This window comes from Taeniopygia guttata, chromosome 24, assembly GCF_048771995.1.
Source record: "Taeniopygia guttata chromosome 24, bTaeGut7.mat, whole genome shotgun sequence".
NCBI lineage: Eukaryota > Metazoa > Chordata > Aves > Passeriformes > Estrildidae > Taeniopygia > Taeniopygia guttata.
This window is the reverse complement of record NC_133049.1, coordinates 905818-930643: the sequence shown is the minus strand read 5'-3', so window position 1 is coordinate 930643 and position 24826 is coordinate 905818. Positions and strand designations below refer to the sequence as shown.

Here is a 24826-nt window from a genome sequence, read left to right as displayed (position 1 = left end):
AAAAAAAACAGTAAAAACCCTGTAATATTTCAGCCTGTGACTTTTAGACTTCTCATTTCTGAAGCTATTCCCTCCACCTTAGTTACACAAAGGTGTGAAGCAGCAGAGGAGAGGAGTAAAGGATTTTTCTCCTTATTGTTGCATGAGGAGCTCTCTGTCACACAATACTGTACCTGCACATTCCATTCCACAGGCACATCGACCCCACCAGCCCCTGCACATTCAGAAAAACATCAAACTTTAAAAGACTCTCTTCTCAGGACTTTTGTCTCATTCCTAAATCTCTGTCCTCAAGTTTGAACCACCAAGAGAAATACAAGACTAACCAAAAAGACACTTTCCTTCCTTTCCAAGATGCACAAGGCCACATTGGATGGGGCTTGGAGCAACCTGGTCTAGTGGAAGGAGTCCTTGCCTGTGGCAGCAGGTGCGACTGGGTGGGATTTGAGGTCCCTTCCACCCCAAACCATTCTGGGATTCCATGATCCTTCAGCTCCCTATCCCTCATTTCCAGGCTGTGAGCCACACTGACATTATCCCCGCTGGTGATGAGTTGTGTAAGGTCCAAGCTGCCCCAGCTCCTGGTCCCGTGCACACAGTTCTGATCTGGAGTGGGACTTTTGCACCTGGGAGAGTGCAGCTACAGCAGAGCAGACCCAGCCCATGAGCTGGATCCCAGACCCAGGCAGGGCTCTCAGGGGGAGCAGCACTGGACTCTGCTTCCTCAGCCTGGAATTCTTTTATGGCAGCTCAGCCAGCACTGTGGGAAGCAAAGTGCAAAGTTCAGGCCTGGGGAACAGCCATCCCCCTGGGCTGCACCAGGCAGGGCAGGTCGCCAGCCACGTCTGTCAGGTCCTGGCAGATCAGCAACATTCCCCTGGCTGTGCCAGGACAGCCTGGAATCTGAGGAGTGCTCCTTGCCCACTACCCATGTTGTACAGCCAATCCCTATCCCAGGCTGCACCCACCCACTTCCCAGGGCTCAAGTTTAACTGTTTTTAATACAAAATAGCACAGAATCATTAAGGCTGGAAAAGCCTCTAAGACTGAATCCAACTGCTCTCCCAGCACTGCTATGGCTGAACCATGTCCCCAAGTGCCACAACCCCACAGCTTTTAAATCCCTGGGCAGCCTGAGGAGCTCCAATGCTTGACAACTACTTCAGTGAAAGAGTTTTTCCTAATAACCAACAAGACACTACTAATACTCAGATTTGGCCAGTGTGCTGAAGCTTTTTTGTGTAGATTAATTACACTTCCTCCAATAAATTGGGGGGGGGGGGGGGAAGTTCTCTGCATGATAAGAGCAGAAGCAATTCCTGTACTGACTGTGACATTTTTCCTCATGTTTGTTCCCCCCACAGTTGTAGTGTTTCAAAATGCAAATTAATTTTCAACTCCTGGCTGTGCTCAGGGTCACTCAAGCACAAAGAATCCTCTCCTCACAGCTGCAGGCAGGGCAAGGGAGAAGGGGAGAGACAAACTGCAAGCTTTAAACAGCAAAGGCTTGTGTTCCCTGCCCAGCAACCCCAAGGATGTCCCCCCCAAACAAGGGATTCTCCACAGGGATCTCATGCACCCCTTTGTAATGCTGACCCCATACCAAATAATCTCGAGTTCCAGCAACTCGGAGGGCAGACAGTGAAGCAAAAACAGTGCCTTTTGTGGTTGGAAATTTGCCCAAAATAACTCAAAACTATTGGCCTTGAAAGTACCAACTTGCGTCCAGTTGGTTTGTGCAGCAGAGGACACATCTGCAGCAAGGGGAGTTCTCTACTCATCTCCAGTTTGGCCAACTGTTCCCTTTTTTTCTCAGGCTGCTGGATCTGCCTTTGATGTCACACAGAGACATCCACTGCAACATCCAGGGGGACTTCAGGCACCTAAAACACTCTTCACAAGAGACAGCTCAACATCAGAAATGTTCAGATTTGGGACGCAAACCCAACCCAAGGAACACAACAAATACAGGGGGAACACACAGGTAAATTTTCTTAATTTCTACAGAAATTTACAACTGGATGTCATGTGTCAACCTGTGCTGGCACTTGGATAAATACTGTTTGATATTTATATCCCACTCCTAATTTCCCAAGTACCTTCTGGGTATTAGGAATTTACCTTGTGGCACCTTAGGGGCAGATATGGGTTATTAGTTTGATTGTACAAGCCTGGAGATGGAATGGGAGATAACAAACAAGCTCCCGAAGGCAAAAAATTTGTGGCAGGAACAGGTTTGAGCTTCCAGCTCAGGGTCAGAACTCTGAGTGCAGCTGGGACCACTGACTTCCCAAGTCCTTTGGAGATTGATTTTTAATTTAAAAATTACTATAAATCAGGAAATACCAAAAGGAAACTGGTTTTGGCATGTTTGAGGATGCCTGGTTTAAAAATACTGCCAATTCAATTAAAAAAATAAAAAAATTACCTGGGAGCCCAGAGATTGTCAAACTACAGATGTCCCACAGAATTCCCGCCCCAGAATGCAACTTAAAAAACCTTTTCTCCCTCATTTACACGGTGTGTGCACAGAGCTGTGCACAACACTGACCCAAGAGCAAGTGAAAATGCTGAGACAGGCCAGTGTTTCTTCAGTGTGTGACAGAAAACAGCTGAGAGGTACACAAATACTACTGAGCGAGGCAGAGCAGGAGGATTTCCAGTGTCCCCAGTTAGGTGGCCTTGTCAGAAACCAAGGAGATCCACCCCTAATTTGTGATCTGCAGCTCTATATATAAACTATCAAGCCCAGGGATCCAGTAGAGCATTACAGAAATCACTGGATGAGTAAGGATGCATTGTTTTTCCTGCTCAATGGAGAAGTTAGGATCCCCTTTTTAAAAAAAAAGACCTGGAATAGGGTAGACAAGGTGAATCACCTCCAGATATCCCCGCCTGCTTGGATAACAAGCATAAAGGAAACAGAGACTTTAAGGGACTTGCCAAAGTCACACAAGATATGTCTCTGCAGAAAAGGGAACTGCAAATAAAAACTTCAGAAATCAGGGTTGTGTCCTAGTCACGAACTGCTTCAGGCATATCAATGCTTAAAAATAGAGACAGAGAACTGGGATTGCAGGATGCCAGAGCTGAACCTGCTTGGAGGTTTGAAACTTTTCAGTTCACATCCAAACTTGTCAGCTTGGATACTCTGAAAATACCTACTGAAAGCACAAAAATGCCCCAGGGGTTCATTTCCAGAGTGAGCACATCTAACACAACCCCCAGCCTCACCCATAGCCAACATTCTTTCCCGTGCTGGAATGGCTGTGGCCCATGTCACCGCTCTGAGGGCAATGCCACACACACATCACACACAACACCAACACTCAATAAACCTTCGGACAGGAACAAGTTGTTATTGCCTGAACAAACACACTGATGTGGCTGCAAGCATTCAAGGCATAACAATTCCAAACACAGCTGGGAATCACAGACCAGGCTGCTGAGCTGCCACAGAACTCCATGGAGCTGCAGGTAAAAACTAAGGGGCCATTTCACATGGAAGCTCTGCAAATATTACAAAGTCTTTCTGAAGAGAAAACCTTGGAGCAAAGCCATCACAAGCAGGGATTTCACCTGGGGCATCAGAACACGGAATCCCAGACAGGTTTGGGTTGGAAGGGACCTTAAAACTCCCTCAGTCCCATATCCCTGCCATGGACAGGACAGGGCAATAACAGGGAATACAAACTGGTTACATTCAATCTCTTGGAGTTAAAACAGCAAGAAAAACTGAAATTATTTAATCTGTAAGACTCAGCTGTCCTGAATTCCCAATCGAGGTTTTCCTTCAGGATGGCAAAGATTCCGAGCCAGCCAGGTAGCCTTTTATTATAATTACAATTCTATCTGGTAGAAGGGGCTCCTCACATCAATACCAGAAGCCAAAGGGATGACACAGACTGCCAAACCCGTGCCTGAGCTAAGGGGAACCAGGCTTTCAGAGATCCCAGCCAAGAGGCTGCCAAGACCTCACTCTTTGTGTTTATCTGTTCTGGTAAGAGTTCCCTCTGTACCAAACTCTGCCATAAACTATTGTCAGAGGCAAATACATTATCCAGTAGCAGGGAAGGGATGGCTCCAAGGGATGGATAACTCCAGAGGGCCCCAAACAGGCCATGATGTCATCAGGAACCCCAAGGCGCTGCTATAGACCTTTCTGAAGAGCATCTGAAGCAGCACAGGAGAATAAAACCATCCCTGGCAAACCCTTGCTGCTCTTCTGCAGAATATAAAGGGATGTAGAGCCCCTATCCGCGATTTTCTGCTATTCTCTTCCATTTTATTTTTTATTTAATTCTACCCACCTGTCCAAATTAGTTCTGAAGCAATGTGGAGAACTAGAAGAACAGGAAAGACACAGAGCAAGATCAGGTGAGTCAATGAACTTTGCCTCTTGTAGGCATTTACATCTTCAGCAGCAGTCAATGCCTCTTGCTGACCACACAGCATGGGCATTTTATAACAATTGAAAAATCATGCATAGATCCTTCACTATAGGAAACTTTTCAACTAAAAATTCCATTAGTGAATATATCTCCAGTGATGGAAGCCGATGATGTATGAGCATCAAATGCATAAAGAGGTACAAAAGAAGCCTTGTGCCATTAGCCTACAAAATCCTCTGTGGCTGCATGATGGATCACCTCTGGAGGTGAATCTGTGACACCACCTTACTGGGGGACCCCAGGGCTGGCTTGTGCTTCAGTCCAGTTGCTAAGGGAGAAAGGATCACTCCCAACAAGTGACAGGTGACAGGAACACTTCTGGCTTGGAAGAACAAATGGTGTCCCCGTGCTCTGCAGTCCAAGCAACCCCAGCACATGAGCCCAGGAGTATTTGAATAAAAAGTACGTTGGAAAGTAACTCCTCACATGCTGCAGCTCCAGGGTCCCTCACTCTCAGAACAGCAAAGTGGCTTTTCCCTGGTGGGTGCCGACTCTTCCTGCTGGGTGCTGAGCCACCCTGGCCTCTGCTGATCCTTCCTGGCCTCTGCTGACCCATCCCACCCCCCGGAGCAGCCCCAGCCCTGCCTGGGTTCCCTGTGGCTCCATCTGACCCTTTGTCCCTCCATCAGCTCTTCAAGAACATGCCCAGCTTCCTGAGCACTGCCTTTCCTGCAGCCCAGCACCACGCTCCCCCTCACTCCCACCCGTGTCACACCCCCAGGAGCTGTGGGGAGCTCCCTGGCCAAACATTCCAAGGCAGGAACCAGGGCATGATGCAGCTGCTGCAATGCAGCACTCCACCAGCTCCCACACTCCACCAACATCCTCTGCCAGCACAATCCTGCTAATTGGGGTCAGGCTAAATTTAAGTTCTATTTAGTTTCCTTCAAAAGAGAAAAACTTGTGGGGAAAAAAAAGAATCTCTGCCTATAAAGGGAATAAGAACAAGGTCTCTTCAGGAGTCATGGATTGGGGTGCATTTGCTGTATCTCACAGCTCCATAACATTGTGATGGGACACAGGGAATGGCTGGAGCTGTGTCAGGGGAGGTTTAAGTTGGATTATCAGGGAAAGGTTCTTCCCCCAGAGGTGCTGGCACTGCCCAGGCTCCCCAGGGAAGATTGTTGGGGGTCTGTGCAGGGCCAGGAGCTGGGCCAAATGATCCTTGTGGTCCCTCCCAACTCGGAATGCCCCCTGAATTTGTAAAACAAACCAGCAAGGCAAGTGGCAACTGCACCAACCCAACCGGGAGCATTTCTGAGAGCAATGAGAAATAGCAACTCCCTACTGAGCCTGGCCTGCTGCCAGGTGACGCTTTCCTGGCAGGGAAGTATCCCAAGCCCAGCAGGAGCCAAGAGATGAGTAAGGCACTGCATGGGATGCAGACAGGACCCTTCAGGCAGGCTCCATGGAGTGTCTGGAGCTGACTGGAGAAATATTGTGCAAACCAACATACTTGAAGGGAGCATTACCACAGGCTCTGCCAACAGAGAAGTCCAAAATCCCTCATATCAAAACTGGTTTTACTCCTGCAGGTCCCAGCCCATCAATCAGTGCTGACATGTGACAAGAGAGAAGAAAAGGACACACTGCTGAGATTTTCACTGGAAGCAACACACCTATGCATGCCCAGCCCCATGCCCAGGAGCCTTGTGACTCCCAATTCCCTCTTTCCCAAGCAGCTTGGAGCACAGATAATTTTGAAAAAAAAATCCTGTCATCTGCCCATGACTCAAAACCTCACCAAAGAGACTGGACAGCAAATGCTTCCTTCCCTCCTTCCTCTTACCTCCAAGGGCATTTGGGGAAGGAGTACTTGGCACCACATGGAGGTGTAACTCCTACCCCGGAAGGGCTCCGGTACTGTTTGGACAGCTCAGAGTGCCAGCACAAACCAAACCGGAACTGAAAAGCAAACACACCAAATCCAACCCCCAGGACACTGACCAGCACTCACCAAAGTCCCCACCATGAATCACCAGAAACACAAGAGAGTTTAGGGTGCCCTGCTCATTCCTCACACTTGTTAAATCCTCACGTCCCTCCCTGTAGCTGTTCAGTGTTCCTGCTCACATCCACACAGGACACTCAGGGAAATGACAAGCCACATCCTCCCCAGGGCACCAGCACCACCAGGCTGCTGTTGCACTCCTCCTGCCTTCCCCAGACACCCTTCCTGGGGAGAAACCTGGGCACAGACAGATCATATCCTGATCTTCAGAGCTACAGGTTCTGGGAAGCTACAGGTGCTTCCCTGCCAGTCTGGGAAGCACCTCCCAGAAGGGAGAGCAAGGCCTTGCCTCGGGACAGGCCCATCCCAAAAACTCGATGGCACACATGGTTTGCATTAAGAGCCATAAAGGCCCACCTGGGTCAGCACCTGCTTCCTGGCAACACCCAGGAGCTTTGGGAAAGGCAGGAGGAGGCAGCAAGTGACACTCAGTGCTTTCCTGCAGCCCCATCCAGGGAACTGGGTCACAGAACCTCTGAGCCCAGAACTGGTGCCTGGGTTATCCAGCCGAGCACACAGTCCTTGCCAGTGCCACGTTCCCAGGCAAGTAACAAAAATCACTGATGCTCAGTGGGATTTTAGTCCTTTTCTGAGCCATGGGGTCTTCAGCCAGTGACCCCAGAAATCCTCTCTGCAGTGCAGTCACTGCCTCAGCTGCAGGCAGCTAAAATCACTGCCAGGTGCTGCCTGGGAACACCCGGCTCAGATAAGCACAAAATGCTTTGCTAGGTCAGGACTCTGCGAGTGCAGCACGTGGAGCTTTGCAGGATGGCATCCCAGGGCTCCTGCTCTCTAACAGCAAATCAGGGCACAATTCTGCATCACTTTGCTCCTGTGCATCCCTTGCCAAATTCATCCTCCTCCCAAGAGCGGCTCAGGGGACGCAGAACGAGGGATTACTTGCTGAGCCCACAGAAAGACAAGGTACTGCAGTAAGTGAAACATCTCCTCTGTGTTTGTAAATCTCCTCTGGGTACACAGCAAACATGTTCTTCTCCTCACTAAGCAATCTGAGCCAGGTGCTTTGGTGCAGGGTTTATTTAAAAAATGTTACACTTACTGCAGTTTTTGTCCTTATCCCTTTTATTCTCTCGTTCCACTTCCCACTCACTAAAAATGAGCACAGTTTCGGAGATTCATGACTACAGAATTTAAGCTGCTCATGTTGTTTCTCAGCAAATTCTTGAAAATTTGTCATCTTCACAAAGCTGGTAACTAAGGAAATTCTTAGTATAACTCCAGTTTGTTTCAATATTGCATTTTTGAGGTGCACATGATGCCTTGTCACTCACTGCAATCACTAGGGACAGTGGCATTTGCTCCTTCAGGCCTGATAAATATTTTTGGGTATGGGACATTGACCCAACAAAACCATCATGAGCTTAAGCAAATCAGTGAATGTATTGGCTTCTTTTTGTTCTTCTGAACTCCCATGGTCTAGGTTGTGATTCCACAGTATCACCAGCAAGTACCACGCTCAGCCAGAGCGTGCTCTGAGCTCCTGGAAAAAGCACTTGCTGTTCTGATTATGAAAAGCAGCTTTTTTAATTCACCTCAAGTCCCTTTCAGCGGGTCAACACTGCAAGAGGCTCCACGACTGAGCTACAGTAATGCTACACGAGGAGGGAATCTTACAATGCTGTGCATGCACAGACCCAGAAATGTCTCCACGAGCCCCATCCCGGGGATTACATCACTTGGAATACAGGTCAGGGAGCTGAATCACATGGAAAACAACAATCCTGCTGTGGGAAATGGAGTCATGCCCCTGTTGGCAACACTCAATTGCATCTGCTTCACTCCAGGGAGTTAGGAGAGAGTTATTAAATCGAGGGTGAAAGCAGCTGGTGTCTCCTGAGCTGAGGGACCTCATTAGCACAGCCCAGTCAGTGTCACCCTGATGTGTAGGATGGTGGGGAGAGACCAGGACAAGGACAGAGCTCCCAGAGACTGTCAAACAAGAATGTCCAGTGGAGTTAAAGCAGTTTAGTTCAGCTCAGGATGGGTCTTTGAATGTTAAATAAACCACCCCTTGAAGCCAAGGGAAAGAAGTCAGTGCAGAGGGCAGGGAAAAGGTCTGGCCCTCGATGACTTGTGCCTAACAAAAACAGACAGGAGGAGGGCTGGGATGAAAGGGAATTCCCTCCTTCCCATCAATGAGCTCACTCTGCTGGCATGGCTCCTCCAGGAGTGCTCCCACAGCATGTACATAAAACCAGCTCCAGAGTCACCTGGTGGCTCTGGAATTACCTACTCCTGATGCAGCTCCACATGGGTCAGTGCCTCTTGCTGACTCCAAAGCACCTCTGGTGCTTTGCAAGCCCCAATAAGGATCTCTGCTGGCTCCAACTGAGCCAACAAGCCTTGCCACAGTTCTGACTCCTTAAGGACAAGCACATGCTCTGCACCAGCTGGTAGTGAAACACTTTTATGTGAGGTGAGGGAGTGCACATCTCTGTTACCAACCAAATCAGCTGGAAAAACAGCAAGAAATGCCTCCCTGCCCTTTGCCAGCCCTTTTTCAAAAGGCATTTGGGCAAACAAGTAGTCTTGAAGACTCCTAAAAACAACTTAACAGAGAAACTCCTTTCCTGCCCCACACATCACGTCACTTCTCCCTCTGCCTGCACACAAAAGCTGGGAGACATCAGATGGACAACTCTGGCACAAGGGATCTGCTGCAAAGCCACCCAACACATCCCATCACTGCTTTCCTGATGGCCTTAACTCCTGGGCAAACCACCTAGAGCCCACAGCTGCTCCAGGTTGTGTTCCCAAACATCCCTGGGTGTGATGGCCCGATGGGAACAGCTGAGCCTGGGGACTTGGGGCAGCATCCCAGGGCTCTGGCTGCTCCTCAGCACCTCAGGAACCTGGACTGCAGGTGGCACAGGGAAAGGGCAGGAAAGAGCCTGTGAAATCTAAGTTCATCCCAGGAAGAGTGCTCATAATTGTGTAATTTTTTCTTGGAATGGAGAGGTTTGCTCCTCTGCCTCCCTGAACTGCTAGTGGAGAGGGAAAAGGCACTCTGAACGGAGAGGAAAAGTCAGCTGTGAGGAAACACAATATCCAGTTAATTCCTGTAAATCCTGTAAAATCCAAGGGAAAGGCCGATGAAGGATTTACACTGCAAATTGTGCTGGAATCATACAAAGGTACTGAGTTAAGAGAAATGTAGGGGTTTAACATGCCTGTTAATTAATCACTGACACACAAATAAAGCTTATATTCCTGGGGAAAAAAACAATTTAAGACTTGAAATGGTTGAAAACCCATCTGGAGGAGCTGCAGCCACCTTCAGTGCTCCCACACTGAACCATGATGCTTCCCACGTCAAAGCACAATGTTTGCTTCTCACTGGCCTCAGTTTCCCACTCAGCCTTGGATTTGTGCCACACATCTGACCCGCAGCATGACCCTGAACAGCCACAGTCACCCTGACAAATCCCTGACAGAGCAAGAGCCAGGAGCAGGTTGTTTCTCACCATCATGGCCGGAGTTGAGCAGGTGCTCCCCCAGGTCACAGCCAAACACCCTTTCCTTGAGGATCCCCCGCTGTTTCAGTTTCTGTTTCGTTGGGCGCGACTTCATGAATGTCCGGAGGAAGGTGATGAGCTTCCCGTGCTTCTTCGACACTGCACAAAACAAGGAACAACCAGCTCATTCCACACTTGGCAACCACTGAGCAGAACTCCTTCTACAGAGCACGTAAGAATTGTAGTAACATTAATATCAAATATTTACAGGAACAGATTTCCCAAGGTTTGACACTAAACAGAGACTTGGCTTTTGTCCCAACCCTTGGCTAGTGTGGAGTTACCAGGAGCAAGCTGGAATGGAAGGACTGACACAAAGACACATTTCCTGCAGAGTAGCTTCAGGCAGGAGCCACCTGAAGGGCTGATGGTGGGCAGCACCTGGGAGGGGCAATTTCACCTCTGGGAAAGGGAATGAGGCTCAACTGAGAAATCAGGTAATCTCTTGCACAAACCAGTGTGTAATCTACACACAGAAATAAAGCTCTGTGACTGGCCCTCGTCGTGGTGTGAGGCCCCTGCAGAACAAAGGGCTGGCTATAACCTCTGAGGCTGAGCAGGCAGAGCTCCCTGAGAGCCAAACCTGCCTTCCCAGCATACCAGGGCCTCACTGTCCCTCACTGCACCTGCACAGCCACCACCCCAAAGCCTCAGCAGCTACCTTCCCAAGACATCACAAAATAAAAACAGACTCACGGAGTCACTGAGGTTGGGAAAGCCCTCCAAGGCTATCAAATCCAGCCTGTGCCAAATCCCCCTCTGTCACCCTGCCCAGGGCGCTGGGCACCACATCCAGGTGTCCCTTGCACATCTCCAGGGATGGGGACTCCACCATCCAGCCCACTGAACAGGTCACAAAGGCAGCTGTTTGAAGAGATGCAGTTTATCCTCTCCAGAAGGAACACAAGCATCCTCCAAAGAGAGGAGGATGTGGCTCAGGAGCCACCTTCCAACCTCCTGCTCTGTCCCTCTGCTAAAACCACCTGGTCCCTCTGCTAAAAGCACCTAATCAGGAGCTGAACCGCAGTGCAAGGCAAAGGAGAGCAGTGGGTGACAGCAATGGCCTGGCCCTGGCAGGAGAGGCCGGGCTCAGGTTGAATGGGAGTGGAACAATGCCCTGGAATGTCAATGTTCCTCCAGAGGCCCTCGGAGCCTCCCCAACAAAGGTGCCATTGTGTACACGATTTAAAAGCAGTTTAATTCAACAGAAGAGCTTTACTGAAGGGAACAAACCGCTGGGTACAAAGGGCCGTGCTTTGTGAGGAAGCCTTTGCAGCTCGGGAAGTTGTAAAGGCTCCTGTACCAGCAGCAATCACCCTCCCCTGCTCCTCCCTCTCATCCCAGGCAGGAAAGAACAGAGACCATGTATTCCACCTGCATTAATACTGCACAAATACTGCAATCAAGTATCAGCACAGTAACACCTTCCACAGCAGCAAAGACCCTTGGGGACAAAGGTTCATCCCTTCAGTGTCACCTCTGCTGCCTAATGAAATGTGAACTACAAAGAGCAGCTCTGAAACTGGGACTCAGCAAAGCAGAAATGGGTGGGCACTGCTTCACTCAGGGGGTTCTTCAAGCAGGGAACAAGGAAACCATGTCCCAAGATCGTGGTTACACCACACAATGCTTCAGGATGCTTTAATCCCTTCACACAGCTGAATATTTCTCCTTCCATTTTACCAGACATTGACACAGTCCCTCTATTGATATATGTGATAAGCCTGATATATTTGTATCTATATTTATATAATAAACCTGATTCCACTGATCTTAACAAATTTGTTCTGATGTAAGGAAAGCAAACTTCTCCTTCTGCACAAAGTCCTATGTAGCAATACAACACTAAACTGATCCTCAGCACCACCTGAATACCTGAAATCCCAAAACCCCCACCAAACCCCACATCTGCATCCTCAGCAATCAAACCAAACCACAGAAGCCTTGAGCATGACAAACTGTGGCTGTGGGGCTTTAATTAAAGGAGTGTTTGCAGTTTGATGGGGTTTTTTAATTGCACGCAATAAAGGAACAGATTGTGCTGACATGCCAAACAAAGCTAGGATGAGGTTTGGTGATATCCATCATTGCAGGAAAATAAGGGCTCATTTATCACTTCCTATCAGCCCAGCTCAAGGATAAATGGAGACAGTCTCACCCTGATATTAGTGTGGAATTTCCAAGGTTAGCACCCTCGGGCTGCTGTGGTAACACCACTGGAGGAGACAGACCTGCGACAGATGCTTTTACAACAGGTAAACAGAGCACCTACTCATCCAAATAAAGGCATCATTAATATGTGTGTATTCACTTGAATAATTTCACACTCTGTATACTATGTACCTTGCTTGACTTAATGAAAAACGAGCCCTTCAGAGAATGGATTTTAAGAGGAGAAAAATGCATCCAATTCTAGTCCTGAAGAAATTCTTCTACTAATGCAGATTAACAAGTGACTTTTGGGCGTCACCTCGGCACTAAACCAGAAAAAAAAAAAAACAACTGCAATGGGTGCACTTCCATGGTCCAAAGATGTACTTGGCCTGGTATTGGCATCACTGACCAGAAAAGTGAGCTGAGTTTTTAAAAACATAGTAAATCTGTTCTGCCTTTAAGCTACTCAGTGCAGGTTAAAATAATTGTCCTGCTTTCTGCACCATTAAGTAGACTCCCACAAACTCCCTGCCACAGAGAAGTGCTGCAGCAGCCAAGGACTCTGTGAGGGCAGGTGCAGCCACCAGAAATTCCCTTGTTCCCAGCCTGTGGAAGTGTTTGCACGGCTCCTTGGTCACACAGAGCCTGCTCTGGATCCCCTCTCTGAGGCTGAGCCCAGCTCTGAGGGCTGTACCCACGCAGGAATGATTCACTTGGGCTCCTGTTGGGTGGGGGAGAACAAGAGAATGGCAAGAAAATCCAAGCAGTCATCTCCCTGCTGACAGGTTATTAAGGAGAAGGAAAGCAGGTAGGTGTCTGAGAGGGATGAGCTCTGCTCCTGAGCTGCAGGAGCAAAGGTGGGATCCCCCCACCCTCTGGCATTACCGACCCTCGAAGCACCAGCGCATCCCAAGGGATTAATTCCCGCTGCATCCTGGTGTAGGTGAATGCAGCACAGCAGACCCAGGCTCTGGATAAGCACCAATGCCAAAAGCTGCCAGGAATGCTGCAGAATCTGTGTCTTCTGCTCCAAAACACCCATCCCAAAGCTTCGCTGCCCCACAGGTGACAGTGACAGCAGCAGCCAGCAGTCCTCTCCTGCTGCAGCACCAATAACTGCTCTGCATCCAGAATTGGTGACTGTAGGAAAACCAAGGAATCAAGGCAAAGGGTTTAGACCTGAAACAAATCTACAAGTGTTACAAACCAAGCACATGTGGATAAACCAATTAACCCTTTCCTACCGTTATTGTCCCTCTAATAAAGCAGGGACATGATAGAGCTGATCCACTCACAGCTTGCGTCTCCACATGAGGTGTTCATAGAAATAAATTTGGGAACCAGCATTACTAACAGACAATTTCAAATGGTTGCTGTGCTTTAAGTTACCAACCGAAAGCCAAACCAAACTAAACAAAAATTCCGACATTTATCCATATTACTTTCCACCTCAGACTTAACCACTGTAAAGCACATTGCTTACCAAGAAACAGAGACTTTCCTAGAAGGAGCAAGGGCTGCTTTTCCTCAGAAAGGCAGATTTGGCTTAATATCCTCACCTGAAGAAGCAAAGAGAAATTCTCCATCCAGTGGAGAGAGCCTGGCTGCAAAAAACCCCAGATGAAACCCAGCTGAAAAACCTCACCTGAGTCTGGACCACTTCTGAAGTTTTGCTGGCACAAATATGTCAATTAGGAGCACAAAGAATCTCCCCCCGCCCCCTTTGCTGTCACAACTGTGCTGGCCAAATCTTTTACATGGTCATGGGTGGGGGAGGAGGAAAAGGAATCCTTGTGCCAGGTAGTTCATTGTGGCTTTGGGAAGCTGCCCAGTACTTCCCCCAGGAACATTTAAGGATCAGGCAGTGCTGTTGTTGTTACACCACCAGCACTGGTGGTGCAAGTGAGGCCCCAAATCCCCCTGACACCGGTAAAAGCTATTGAATAACAATCACTTCATTAAAAGCAGGGGTCATTCACCCTCAGGACATGCTTGCTTGGGCTTTACTGGAGAGCTGTGCCAGCCATCGGCTCCTCATCAACTTCACGCTCTTGGTAAGCACAACTCCCCCTCCTGGAAGCCCACATGGATCCCTTGGGATCTGCTGAGGACTCCTGAGCTTTCCTCTGAGCTCAGCCCACAGTGGCACTGCTGGGTGTCCCCACACCGTTCCCTGAGGCTGAGCTGAGCCACTGCCGTGACCTGGATTAGGAATAATCTGCTGCCCCTGATGCTCTTAGGGCAGAGCTGGGCCAGCCCAGGTGAGACAGCCCAGAACCAACCTGCTCCCCCTGGTCCTGATCCCTCCTGTGCCCCATGGATTCATTAGGGATGCAGTTATTTGGGATTCACAGCACAGTCCAACAGCATCACGTGGCTCAGCCCAAACTCCACAAGTGATGGCTGGCCACAAAATCCTTTCCAAGACCACTGCAGTATTTCATTAGAATTTCCCAAAGTGCTGCCAACAGAAGGAAGGTTGGATGGCAAAGAGCACTGTCTCCTTCTGATTCCTTGGCTTTGGATCACAGAGACCAAACAGGAAAAACCCTTTTAACAAACAAATGCAGCCTTACTGTGTCCCCACATTTGTTCTGCTCAGCAAGAAAAGCCCCATGAGACAAAGGCTTTAGAACAAGACACAACCCAGCCAACCCTGCAGCAGGACAGCATCTCCCAGCTGACTCATCCTGCCTCTTCCCAGAGGCCAGGGGACATCCAGGCAAATGGTGACCTGGCAACAGTTTCCAAACACAGAATCCCAGAGTGGTTTGGGTTGGAAAGGACCTCAGAGCTCATCTTGTGCCAAACTCCTGCCACGGGCAGGGACACCTCCCACTAAACCAGGTGGCTCCAAGCCCCATCCAGGGCAATGGCAACTTCCTCCAGGACACCCTCCCAAACTCCCTGCCTGTTTCCCAAGCCCTCTGCCCATTTCCCAAGCCCTCTGCCTGTTCCCTGCAGCCTCATTAGCCTCTGCCAAGATAAAACAAGCCCCTGTTCCACAAACAAAGAGCACCAGTCTCATTCCCTGTTGGTAGCACTAATATTTGGGGTTTGACAAAATCCCCTTCCCAGGGTAACAGCACCATGTTTTCTGATGCAGGGTTAGGAAAACTTGGACTCCCAAGAGAATAATCTTGGAGGCTGTTTGCTGACCCGCATTCTCAGCACATGGGCAGCCTGTTTCTGTTATTCCCAGAGATTTTACAGGTCACAGCACCCAGCTGGCCTCCGCTGGCGCTCAGGCCGAAGCAACAACAACACGTGGCTGCAGAGCTCCACAGCAATCTCCAAACTGCACTGGCAGGCACAGAATCAAAGATGGACAAAGGTGTGGGAATGTCATAAAAAAAAGCATTACAAAAACAAAAGTGAAATCCTTCCTCTCTTAAAGAAGATTTACAGCATGTCAGGCAAAAATTTTTCCAGGCTTTTAGTCCCTCCAGAGCCATTCTCTCCTAAAATTAAACTGCTGCAGGGAGAGAAGGAGAAGCAACAGACTCTTCTGAAAAAAGAGCAGCACCAGGAATCAGGAGATGAGAAGCTGGGACTGTTTTTGCCACACATTTCCCGTGCTCCTGATTCTGCACACTCAGGATCACACCAAAGGGTGGGAGCAGAGTGAGGCCAGCTGGGTCCCCAAAGAGCAGCAGTTACCCCAATCTCTCCTGAAAACATCTGCCAATATATTCAATATCCATCCCCTCACGCTCAGAAAAACCCACTCTGCAGACCCACATGTCACTGAAGTGAGAAGTGATGCCAAGCCAAGAATTGAGTCACATGTCCCAGTTCTCTGTCATGTTCCTTAGCAACAAGACATTTTCCTCCTTCCCTCCTGCCACAGCACATTCTATTTTGGAAGCTCATTTACACAGCCCTAAAAACCCCATGCAGAATGTGGAACCACGCACCACCAAGCACCATCCCTTAGTCCTTGAACAGGATGGGCTTGAAGAAGGACCAACCAACACGGTAACAATCTCACTAATCTCTATACTGGGCTCCCTCAGCAGGCATAAAGATTTTCAAGAGATAATTTAAAACTCCACAGATATGAGTCTAAAAATATCTTTCTATTTCAAATAACTTCCATAAATGTGTACTGACTGGTTTGACATAAACAAGAGCAAAATAAATTGTGTTTTCTGATGCTGCAGCATTTCTCTTGTGCCAGGCTGCCATCAGTTAAGGCCGGGCTTTGAAGTGAAGAAATATGTTAAAGGTGATTAATTTCAATGTAATTTGATAAAAACCATTCAAATTAGCTAAGACGAGAACCAGCCAAGGATAAGGACAGATTCCCAGCTACCACGAGAGCCCCACACATATGGAGAGTAAAGTAGGTCATTGATAAGAGCTGGTGCTGTTTATTTACAAAGCCTGGTAATAAGGAACCTGCATCTCTTGCATCTGCCCAGGCTTCTGCAGTCATCTTTTGGCAGTGTCTGTGCAATGAACTCAGCACAACTCCAGCTATTCCCCATTCCTGTCAACAGCAGCCCTTGGCTCAGGTTGGCTCCTCCTGGTCAGCACAGGAACATCTGGCACCAGAGATCCACCTGGCAACTCACACAATTCCTTCAGTTCTGGTCACTCCTCTGCCAGAGACAGCACACTGCAAATCCAGAGCTACCAGCATGGTAGCTGGCTACTTTCATTTAACTAAAATCACATGTCTGTGGTGACATGCACGAGGATCATCTACAGTGTGAACTGCCTGGAGAAGTTTCTTTATGGCCATGAGAAAACACAGACATGAACCAGAGATAATGTACAACAGCAAAACCTCTTTCGGTGGTCTTCTGCCAAATTTTTTGAGTGTTTGTAATGGCTTAAGAATGACAACCTCAAGGTTAGGCTGATGCAAAAGTGTATCACATATGCCTCATATAGCAGGGAATCTGCACTTTTCCAGCCTTAAGACATGACTGATCTTTGCACAGAATCTAAGGCCACAAGGGAGCACTAAGATGATACTAAATGATACCTGACCTCCTGAACAAACAGACCCAGGACATCTTCAAATTAATCCCTGAAGGACAGCATACCTGCCCCGGGGCAGTGGTACATGGCCAGGAGATATAAATCAGTCATTTATGTAGCTGAAGGCTAACAGAGACATGAGAGAGGTTTCAAAGGTTCAAGGGCTAGCAAGATCAATCTATTAATTCTATTAACAAGTTTCAATTGTATTTTGGAAAAAAAAAACAACAGTGCTGACTAACAGAGTCCCAGTGATGATGCAGCAGGGACAGGCTGGGACAGGTAACTGGGGGAGGAAATAATGATGGATGGAGCTGTAGTGCAAAGGAAACCAGTTCTTAGAGCCTCAATCTGGAAAAGGAGTGGGAGCTGAAAACTAACTGATAGAGCTTCACCACACGTGGCATTGGGGTCAGCAGCTCAGGTGACACAAAGAGGTCACAGGGCCAGCAGCAAAACTGGGAAACAAGGGGAGAAAATTGGGAAACGTGAGCTAGGAGAAAAATATCCAGGGAGACACCTGAAATATCTTTTTTCTCTTGCTTTCTAGCTAAATCTTTGTGTTCTAGCAGAGCTTAATGCAGTCCTTCTGCTTATCTCACCTACCCTGGAGACTGAGGATCCTTGAGAAAGGCTGCTTTGACTCAGGTAACCATCACAGGCAGAACTGAACACCAGATCTGCCCATCAGGGATATGGTGTCAGCCTGCTACCCACATTCATTTTGGCATGTCAGGATTGTTTGACTTTGCATGTCCAAGCTCATAACATACACAAAGATTTGAGATCTGACACCAAAATGTGCCTGTGTGCAACCCTACATTCCCACTGAAGAGGACGTGACACTGTAACCTGAGGCTATCTCTTATACACATTTTGCATGGTTTGAGAAGACACCCGATTTCAGAATGACCCCAAAGGTTGTATTGATGTGGCCCATGAAGGGTGCTATTGGTTAAAGGAATTTCTGGAACCTCAGCTGGGGCAGCAGCATTAAGGGTAAGCATGAGCACCAGCAATCAGCGCCCTGTGCTGGGTAACTCTGCAGCCACTTGCAACTTAGGGAGAAATGGAAGAACACTCAAGCAGGAAGATGTCACCTTGGCACCGGGTGACACTTGTGCAGGGCCATCTCTGCCAGAAGCTTCTCCAGCTCACCAGTCAACACCAACAGGAATGTGATCCACAGAGAGACAGTGATGGCAGTGACACACATTCCCTGTTCCAGCTGACTGGAGCTGCTAGCGATCCATACAGATGAAATTGCCTAATGGACAACCTCAACCTCCCTTTAGGACAATCTAAACCAAACATTTTTCCTCCTGGCTTCAGCGGCCACAGCCTCAGAGGAGTCAAGAGCTGACTGCTCCCAAACTCACACTGACTTGAAGGCAGAGTGCCTTTGCTCTGCCTAGTTCACAGCCCAGCTGTGCTCCATGCAGCTCCTTCCCTGATTAAAAGGTTTCCCAACAGTCCAGTGGAGCTGCAGCTCAGCTGAGCCTCGCCCATGCAATTCCTGCAAGTGGCAGCAGCACTGCAGGAGAACTTCCAAAAACTCGACAGTAACCCAAGCTGACCCTGCATCACAGCCAGCGCTTTGGACACAGGCAGGCAGCCAGAGCCTTCCCAGCCATTCCAACAGGAGCGTGGCACCAGCCGGGCCGGGCCCACCACAGTGACAGCGGCACCGCACTCCTCCAGCCCGCTCCGTGGGAGGGGTGAGCGACAGAGAGGGAACTGACAGGAATCAACAAACAACACAACTGGAATAGTGAGGAGTTTGGCAGATGGAGCCCGATCCCACAGCAAGAGGGTGTTTGCTCTTACTCAAGCCCTTGGGAAGGCACGGGGAAGGAATAAACCCTTTTGATTCCGTGGGGAAGGGGCATGAGCGATCCCTCTGGAAACAGGAGGCCCCGGTCAAGGCACACTGCCCCGCTGCTCCTGATGCCCATGGCACTGCCTTTGCCTTGGGTACAGACTGTCCTGAGGTACATGGTACCCCCAGTATGACAGGCACCATCCCTGCTGCTCTCCCAGTCCCTTCCCAAAGGCTGCCTCTCATTTTCACTGGCCCGAGGGCAAGTGTTTCCAGCCCAAACCAGTTACTTCCAAACTGCAGTGACCTACCCTTCCCAGATCCATACCACCCTGGTTCTTCTCCTGTTTACAGCCCTAACTTCCTAAACTGTTCATGCTTTCACTATCAACCCCTGAGATTATTCTGCCTTTGGAAATTAAGTTTCCACTCACCTGGAGTGGAAATAAAAAGAAAATTGTTTTCATTCACATTACAGTCACTTTATACAGCACAAGAAGGCTACAATAGCTAAAAGAGGATAAAAATTACATTTTTACATACATACATGCTTATTACACAGCTAAGGAAGTGTAAAAAAACTTCACTGAAAGGGAAAATTTGACCTACAAGTTGGGGGATTTGAGGTGAATTAAATCTGCTTTTTAAGACTTAGGAATGCAAATAATGTATTGTTTTGCCTGCTTTATATTCTTTTCCTTTCACTTCCCAATGCAAGGCCTTGATTTCAAATGAGCCTATTTTATCATGCCTGTGTGTTACTCAGAACAAAGGAGGCCAGGGAAGAGTGGAAAGGGAAGGCCTCCTGTCTTCTCTGTCACAAATAATCAGATCCTGCAGGGCATTTTGTTCTTAAAATGGGCTCTGGCTTTTAGGAGGTTTCCTGAACAAATATGAACAGACGAGCCACGGCTACTTGCGAAGTGTCTACTATGATCACAGTAAGGTCTCTTCCCTGGGAATTTTATTTTCCAGAGTGTGCATTCCCTGCCCCAGGGCTCCAGCAAACAATGGGCTGGCAGTTTTAATAGGAAACCCCTTTCTCCTGACCAACAGCATCAATAATATTAATGCTTAGGAATGTGCCAGTCTGGGAAGGGAGGGAAGACAAAAGGATAAAGTGATATGCAAAAATCTATTGAAATTTAAATTGTAGACATTCCCCTCTGTCAGCTGCTTCTTTGGGAGGGAGGCATAAATCTGAGAGGGAGGCACTGAACTCCAGCCCCAGGATCATGGCTGGGGTGGAGGGGGTGTGCACGCTGGAATTCCTCCTCTGCTGGGATCTGGGTGGGAATCCTCACACAAATCATCCCGGACATGAAAGAGGCTCCCTTTAACAGCTCCAGTTTACTACACACCCATGACCAGAGAACAAATCCAATAAAACAGTTTACAGCTATGGACTCAGTGTGGAGCAAGGTGGAATAGAAACCTCAAGGCAGAGATTAGTTAGAGGGAAACAGAAGTAAAACAATTAACAAGGAGGGGGAGAGGGGTAAATATGTAAATTTAATCGGTATTTGGTCACCAAGCCAGGGAACTTGCCCAAGGGCACAGATCCCCAGGATCTTTTCCCACTGCAGAAGCACAGGCCTGTAACCAGCAGCCAGGGATGAGACAGAAATTACTGACACCAGTATTTTCACCTGGCTGAAAACATGATCCCAGGCAGGGAGGCATCTCAGCACCCCGACAGCATCACACCAGTGCAGGACCAGCTCTGCTCCAGGCAGTGTCCTGGGCAGGACACCCCAGCACAGCCAGGCACCCTGGGCCCAGCCAGGGGCTGCTAAGTACCATCAAATCATGGCATGGTTTGGATTGGGAGGGACTTTAAATCCCATCCAGTGCCACCTCTGCCATGGGCAGGGACACCTTCCATTGTCCCAGGTTGCTCCAAACCCCGTCCAACCCCTGGCCTTGGGCACTGCCAGGGATCCAGGACAGCCACAGCCGCTCTGGCACCTGTGCCAGGGCCTGCCCACCCTCACAGGGAGGAATTCCTCCCCAATACCCAATGTAAAGTATCTACCGAGGGCCTCTTTCCCGACGCACCTCCACCACCAGGAAGGAAAAATCCTCATGCAAAGCCACTCATTCCCCGCACACACACGAAGTACCTGGCAAGTTCCTAAGCAACAAGTGGCGCAGACAGGGCTGTCCGAGCCCGGGCCGGCTGTCCCGGGTACCGCCGCCTCACGGCCCCGCTCCCGCCGGCTCCCCGCGCCGGGCCACCTCGGCTCGCCGCGATCCGCGGGATGCGCCGGCCGCTCGCAGCCTCTGCGGCTCTGCCAAGCCCCTCCCCGGCTCCTCCTCCGCAGGTGCCTCCTTCCTTCCTTCCTTCCTTCTTCCTTCTCCACTCCCTCCTCCCGCCCCCTCCCCGGCACCGCCGCGGGACCCTCGTGTCGCTCCCGCCGCCCCGGCCAGGGCAAAGGGCGCAGGGTGGGCAGGAGGGGATGCGGAGCAGCACACGGCTGCTCGTCTGTGGAAGGCCTAAAATATAAATGTAAAACAATCCCAGGTATACAAATCTAGAAGGGGGGTGCTGAGGAGATGAATCGAGCAATAGGACAAGTGGAACGTGAGGGAAAATTTCTGTGTGCAGTCATCAAGCGCTGAACAGATTGTCCAGAGAAGGTGTGGAGTGTCCCTCACTGGAGATATTGCAGAACCCACTGGACACAATCCTGTGCCCTGGGATGGCCCTGCTGCAGCAGGGAGCCAGGACCTGGTGACCCTCTGAGGTCCCTTCCAGCCTGACCCATCCTGGGATTTTGGGAAGGTCTGACCGAAGGTTTGCTCCATGTAACTTCACCATCGGGACGGGCCCGGTGCCACCCCTCAGCCCGTGAGCACCGCCAGGCAAACACACCACGGGCAGCTCAGGGGCACATCAGTGCCACCATCACCGGCCCTCAGCCACGGCTCCTGCTGCAAATCCCCAGGGCCACACTGAGGATCTGTCTCAGCATGTCCAGAATAAGGGAGACACACCAGGCAGGCCTGAGTGCTCTGGTGGAAGCACGTCCCAGCTTGCAGATGTGACACAGGCTGGGCCCCTCAGCACCCACCGTGTCCCCGATAACGCAATCACAGGAACAGTGTCCCCTCCCAGTCCGAGGGGCTAGCTGGCACTGAACTGAATCTATGATCAGATCACTGAAAACAAACCCAATTAAAAACTCTCCTGGAGTTCTGGTGTTTGAAAGCAAAGCCAAGTGACAGGATCATTTCCCAGTAACCCCGGTCCAGCCAGGCTCCAGCCCAGCCTCAGGCAGCACCTGGAGCAGGAACAAGAGCCAGGAGGGCAGGAAGCCTCAGCCAAGCCTTCTCCTAGTGCCAGTGAAGCTGTAACCTTACCTGCATTTACTGCAGGTTTGTGGGATTAATTCTGCCATTGTGCTGTTTGACCTCAAGCTCCCCCATTAACAACAGTTCATCGATTACACTTTAAAATTTGGGCCTGCCAGCTGAAAGTGGGCAACCGCAGGCTCATAAGGATTAAGGAGGAATCTGCCTCTCTATCTGCAGATATCTTGATGAGCAGAAGGGGAAAACTCATTTCTTTGGATGCTCATGCTTTCTCTTCTGTGCTATTTTCAAAACCATTTGCTGACTCACATCTCCTGATGATCCTGTTCTCCAGCTTCTCTGTACACTTGGTATTCACTGCTGGACTTGTTTGGCCTGGACAATGAGCACACTATCACACCTGGGTTTACCTCAGCAGCCAAGCATGACCCCTAAATCCACTTCTCCCTGAATAAGTCAAAGTGCAAACCATTCTCCCTGGTACCAACTCACCATTCTGGGAATGCTCTTCCTACCAAACCCATTGATCAAAGCTGGGAAAATCCCAACACAGATTAATACAGCAGAAGCAGTGCTATTCCAAATTAACACGCAAAATGCATATACAATACCAAGCAGCATCTAGGACTTAGACTAGTAACACTAGCTGCCCAAAGCTGCCAGGATGTGTTGTATGCTCCCTGTATAATTTTTTATCTTTTTCCTGTAGGCCAGGCTTGGCTAGGAAGGCTCTTCAAGGCTGGTGAACCCCCCATTCACATACTTTGCTGGTGCTCAGTTTCAAACTAAGGCCAGCAGTTGCCCAATCCTATTCTAATCAGAGTAGGAATGTAACAGCTGCATCCTCAATAACACAGAATTGCCTCACCTTCAGGCTTGGGTTTTACCTTTCAAATTACTGCTCTGAGGAGATATTTTACTACCTGGTGTACAATGACACACCTTTCCCCCATCTGCACTGTGTTTCCTGTAAAGGAAAATCTTTAATCCTTCTTAGAAACTGCCTTTCTTTTAGGAGTGAAACCTGAGCAACCAAGATGTGACTCCTCTGCACCTGGGACCTTCTGCACCTGCACAGGGGTCTGTGCTCTCCACTGCACTGAACAGCACTTCCATGTCTTTTGCTGCATGTGAACATTTGATTGGAAATAATAAAATAATCACACGAGTCTCATTTTCTGTTCTAATTTCTTTTGCCAGACAATTTTAAGCTTTTTTTTTTTTTTAAATTTAGCAAGTCAAAGAGATGAACTCCCCACTCCTGAGGAGTTTGTCAGCTTGCCATGGAGCAGAGGAAGCAGATAATGAGTATCTTTTAAACCCATCCAAGAAGCCCACATACTTGAAACCACAGAAAAAAGGGTCTATCCGTGTGCTTGTCACAAGTTCAATCCTGAAATTCACCCTATCCTCCAAAAGTTATTTCAGAAGAATTGGGAAGGCAAAGCAACCCAGAGAATGTTATTAGTGCAGCCTGTAGCTTCTTCTGCTTTCTGATTTTGCAAATGTAACCACCGAAGGAGCTTCAAGCCATCATTAGGAGTTGGACAGGCAGGATTTTCCAATGCTGCTTCATCCTCAGCTGGATTTATCCTGCAGTCAGCTGCTCCCAACACACATACACACAACACAAATAAACAAAAAGCCCTTTAAAATAAGGGGTGTTGCTGAGAAATTATAGATGGAAACAGAGTGGGGCATTTAAAAAAACCAATACAGCAGCACATAATGGCATGGAATGCCTTAAAATTATTGGATTTGATTCAAAGCCAACAGCAACCAGGTTTGACATCCAGGTATCTCATGTCACAGAGTATGGAATCATCAAATCCCAGAATGGGTCAGAAGGGACCCTAAAGCTCATTCAGTCCCACCCCTGCCATGGGCAGGGACACCTTCCACTATCCCAGGGTGCTCCAAGCCCTGTCCAACCTGGCCTTGGACACTTCTAGACAGCCACAGCTTCTCTGGGCCCAATGGTACCATGTGGTGACTGAGCTTTTGGTGGATGAAGCTATGGTCTGCCATGGCTCGCAAGAAAAATATTCCAACTATTCAATTTCTGAAGTCTTTGTGCACAGAGGGGTGGTGGTGCAGCTGTTCAACTTTGTGAACTTCCCAAGACCAGTTTTAATGGGAGAGTTGAGCTAAGCACTGGCATGACCCTTGATAAATCCATAGGCTAGGAAGAGATCAGAGCTTTGTGCCATCATTTATAGTTAAAACTGCCTGAAGCATTTCCCAGCCACAGTCTGGCTCCCACACTTATTTACAGAATTATTCAGAAAAGAAGAGGAAAAGCAGAGCAGAACAAACTCCCTCTTGCCATTATTTCAGAGTTTTTAGCATAACTGCAGAGTTTTGCTAAGCCAACTATGTCTATAGTTAAGCCCCATTTTGACACAGCTTTGGAGAAAGGAAAAAAACATCTTGTTTAAAAATAACATCACCCCCAACCTGAGTAAGTGGAGAGCAGGCAGAGTGAGAAAGCAGAAAAGAACTAGTGAAAAGGAAAGTGTCCTTATTAAAGCACACTGGGGCTTCCAACTCC

The 24826-nt window shown here is 48.9% G+C and overlaps 1 protein-coding gene across 12 annotated transcripts in view; it reads right to left on the bottom strand.

The window, feature by feature from the left end:
* The window catches only part of ARHGAP32 (Rho GTPase activating protein 32), a 238584-nt gene that overhangs the window by 27675 nt on the left and 186083 nt on the right, over positions 1–24826 (bottom strand). For 11 of the 12 annotated variants that reach the window (XM_072918149.1, XM_072918150.1, XM_030290907.4 and 8 more), the window contains one exon: positions 9948–10097. In XM_072918149.1, coding sequence (XP_072774250.1) covers positions 9948–10097 — 150 coding nt within the window. Of the gene's footprint in view, positions 1–9947; positions 10098–21083; positions 21280–24826 lie in introns of those variants that run through there. The other variant, XM_030290910.4, reaches the window with a different exon arrangement.